Source organism: Myotis brandtii, unplaced genomic scaffold (assembly GCF_000412655.1).
Source record: "Myotis brandtii unplaced genomic scaffold, ASM41265v1 scaffold1341, whole genome shotgun sequence".
NCBI classification, from domain to species: domain Eukaryota; kingdom Metazoa; phylum Chordata; class Mammalia; order Chiroptera; family Vespertilionidae; genus Myotis; species Myotis brandtii.
The window spans coordinates 632,078-635,689 of record NW_005354761.1 but is presented as its reverse complement, the minus strand read 5'-3'; the positions used below and the strand labels follow the sequence as shown (position 1 = coordinate 635,689).

The window sequence follows — 3,612 nt, the reverse complement described above, 5'->3', positions numbered from 1 at the left end:
CCCACTGGTTGCCTGCTTGCCCCCAACTGCCCCCCCCTGGTCTGCTTACCCCCAACGGCCCCACCCCCCACCAGCCTGATCACCCACAACTGCCCTCCCCTCTTGGCCTCTAACTGCCTCCACCTCGGCCCCGCCACCATGGCTTTGTCCAGAAGAACGTCCGGAAGGTCTCCTGGAAGTAATCCCAGTCTAATTTTCATATTACCTTTTTATTAGTATAGAGGCCTGGGCATGGGTTGGGGCTGGCTGGTTTGCCCTGAAGGGTGTCCTGGAGCAGGGTGGGGGTTCCCTTGGGGCGTGGGGTGGCGTTGGTGAGGGGCCTGTGGTGGTTTGCAGGCCAGCCATGCCCCCATGGGGTGAGGGTCCCTACTGGTGGGGTGTGGCCATCCTGGGTGAGAGGCTGAGGGCTGTTTTCAAGCTGGCCACACCCCCTTCAGGGTGGGGGTCCCCGCTGGGGTGCCTGGCCAGCCTGGGTGAGGGGCTGATGGCTGTTTGCAGGCTGGCCACGGCCCCCAGCGACCTAAGTTCCCAGCCCCTCCTTTTTTTCTTTTTTTTTTCAGCGCCTCCTTGAGTGGAGGGAAGCAGGTATCTGGGATTTATTTACCTTCTAAAACTGAAACTTTGTAGCCTTGAGCAGAGGCCAGGGCGGGCGGGAAGCTTGGCTTCCTCCATCGCCGGGGGCAACCCAAGCCTCCTGCTCGCTCCAGCTCCATGGCCACCGCCATCTTGGTGGGGTTAATTTGCATACTCGCTCCTGATTGGCTGGTGGACATGGTTTGTGGATGTTTCTCTTTTATTAGTGTAGATGTAAAGTATGTATGAATTGTCCAAGTGCCATGTATTGACTTCCTTCCTTTCCCCACTGGATTTATTCTTTTACTGATCTATTTGTTCCTGCAACAATATCACATTTTTAATTATTACAGTACTAGAGGCCCGGTGCAGGAAATTTGTGCACTGGGGGGTGGGAGGGGAGGTGTCCCTCAGCCTGGCCTGCGCCCTCTCCCAGTCCAGGAATCCTGCAATCATTCACCCAGCAGAGGGAGGCCCCACGGGAGGCCCCACCCACCCACTGCAGCGCTGCCCAGTAGCCTGGGCCTCCCTCTTTGGGTGATTGCAGAGCCCCCCGATTGACTGCCCCGCTGGCCAGTGGCCTGGGCCTCCCTCTGCAGGATGATCATGGGGTGATGGTGGGGCCCCCCGACCAATCGCATCCCACACGCTTTAGCTGGCCTGGCGACAGTACATGTCATAGCGTGGTCGTCTTGAAGGTCATTTTGCTGTTTGGCCATTTAGCCAATCTGCATATTACGCTTTTATTATTATAGATTGGAGAAGCCTTTAATATCTGATAGAGCAAGTAGCAATTCTTTTTTTTATTTTCTATCTATACTCATGCATTTTTTTCTAGCTAATGACATGTGACATATAACATTGTATTAGTTAAGGTGTATAATGTGTATATATTAATATATTTTCTTATATATATAACTTTAGAATCATTCTGCCAAATTCTAGGTGACTTATAAACAACAGAAACTTATTTCTCATGGTTCTGGAGACTGGAAGTATGAAATCAGGGTGCCTATATGGTCAGGTTCTGTGTCTGGTGAGAACAGCTTCCCTGTTCATAACTGCATGCAGCAAAAAGGGCTAGAGCTCTGTTGGGCCTCATGACCTAATTACCTACCAAAGCACCACCTCTTAATTCCATCATACTGGAAATTAGGTTTCAACAAATGTATATTGGGGGGACACAAACATTCAGACCATAGCAGATCCTTTGAAGAAACCTCTAGAAATGAAAAATGTAATCCTGGAAAATAAAAACTCATCAAGGTTAGATAGCAGGAAAAAAATCATTTGAAAAGACAATTAGGAAACAACAAAATGAATTACACATGCAATAAATGAAAAAATATAAAAACTATAAAAGAGTTAAGAGTCATAAAAGATAGAATGGGCCATGACCGGTTTGGCTCAGTGGATAGAGCGTCGGCCTGCGGACTGAAGGGTCCCGGGTTCAATTCCGGTCAAGGGCATGTACCTTGGTTGCAGGCACATCCCCAGTGGGAGGTGTGCAGGAGGCAGCTGATGGATGTTTCTCTCTTATCGATGTTTCTAACTCTCTCTCCCTCTCTCTTCCTCTCTATAAAAAATCAATAAATTATATTTTAAAAAAAAAGATAGAATGGTATGATTCAATATGCTACCTAAGGGGAGTTCCAGAACAAGGTAATAGAAGAAAAGAAATAAGGGAAGGCAACACTCAAAAAGATCACAGCTAAAAATTTTCCTACAAAAGGAGTCCCAAGAAACACTGAACAGCTTTGAACAATAGCGATCTCCTGCTAAAATTTTTATACTAGATGTCTCTTTCCTAAAAATTTCAGGGTTATCACTTTAAAACTAAGAATATTTTATTCTTTGAACTCAGAATACTTACTATATACATTTATTTTGTCAATGTCAATTATGTGTTATCTTGTTTCATCATTTAATCATTTCATAGGTACCTAACTCATAACCTTAACAAAAATGTAATCTCCTAAAGAATAGTTTTTTAAATCATCCATAGTGTCTAACTATAGTGCTATCTATGCATTCCAAGGTACTCAACAAATATTAGCTGATTTATCAAGTATGTAACAAACTGAAAATCTACTATATTTTTTGCTTTGGTTTATAAATTCTTATTTCCCATTCCCTGATGTCAACTAAATTTATCCTTTTCTCTTTTGCTTCATTATTTGGACTGTATTTCTTCTTTCTAAATAAGAGGTTATTTTGTTAGGTCTTTTTTTCTTAAACCAAAAATTAAACTGGACAAATCCAGTTCTCTATTAAAATAGCACTTTAAAAAGGTACTTACCCTTCGCATACGTAATTCTTCTAATGCTTCCAGTAAACTAGTTCTGAAATCTAACAGCTGAATGGAAAACAATGTCTCTGAAGAACTTTGAAGAGCAAAGGTAGATGATGAGTCAATCTTAAAATCGTTCTCCATGTTGACATTTATCTTCTATAATGGAAAAAGAAGCATTTTTCTAGGTTTCCAATTAAAAGCACAGTTACCATAAAAATATAACAACTGGTATCCCATAATTCTCCAGGGCTAATAGTGAATAAGTTTTGTCATTACTCCTATTCTGATCTTCATACAAAAAGCACTTAGCAAAACAATGATTGACTTTCGTTTCTCTTCGGCTGATCTTTTCTGTTACTCTAGTTACCTCGAGGACTAAATCTCCTGCCCCTCCCATCCGTCTTCTAAAGGCTGAGCTCCTAATGTAGCAGGCAAGGTTTGGCCCTTCACTAATTGTTATACACCAAAGCTGAGATAAACATTGTGCCTCCTACTAGAGGCAACCAATCAATGTTTCTCTCTCAGAAAGAAATTAGAGGAAAATAAATCATGAAAAGCTTTTCAGAATCAATCTTCCCAGAACTACAAAAAATATGGGTTTGCAAAGAGCTCATTAAGGGCTGCACCAAGACACATCATGGTGAAATAATGTAACACTAGAGCAGTGGTTCTCAACTTTTCTAATGCCGTGACCCTTTAATACAGTTCCTCATGTTGTGGTGACCCCCAACCATAAAATTATTTTC

At 42.9% G+C, this 3,612-nt stretch overlaps 1 protein-coding gene across 1 annotated transcript in view; it reads right to left on the bottom strand.

Annotated features, from left to right (window-relative positions):
- CCDC73 (coiled-coil domain containing 73) overlaps positions 1-3,007 on the bottom strand; it is a 57,568-nt gene extending 54,561 nt beyond the window's left edge. The window contains exon 1 of the mRNA XM_014534952.1: positions 2,873-3,007. Within this exon, the coding sequence (XP_014390438.1) occupies positions 2,873-3,007 (135 nt within the window). The remainder of the gene's footprint in view (positions 1-2,872) is intronic.
- Positions 3,008-3,612: the final 605 nt, after the last annotated feature.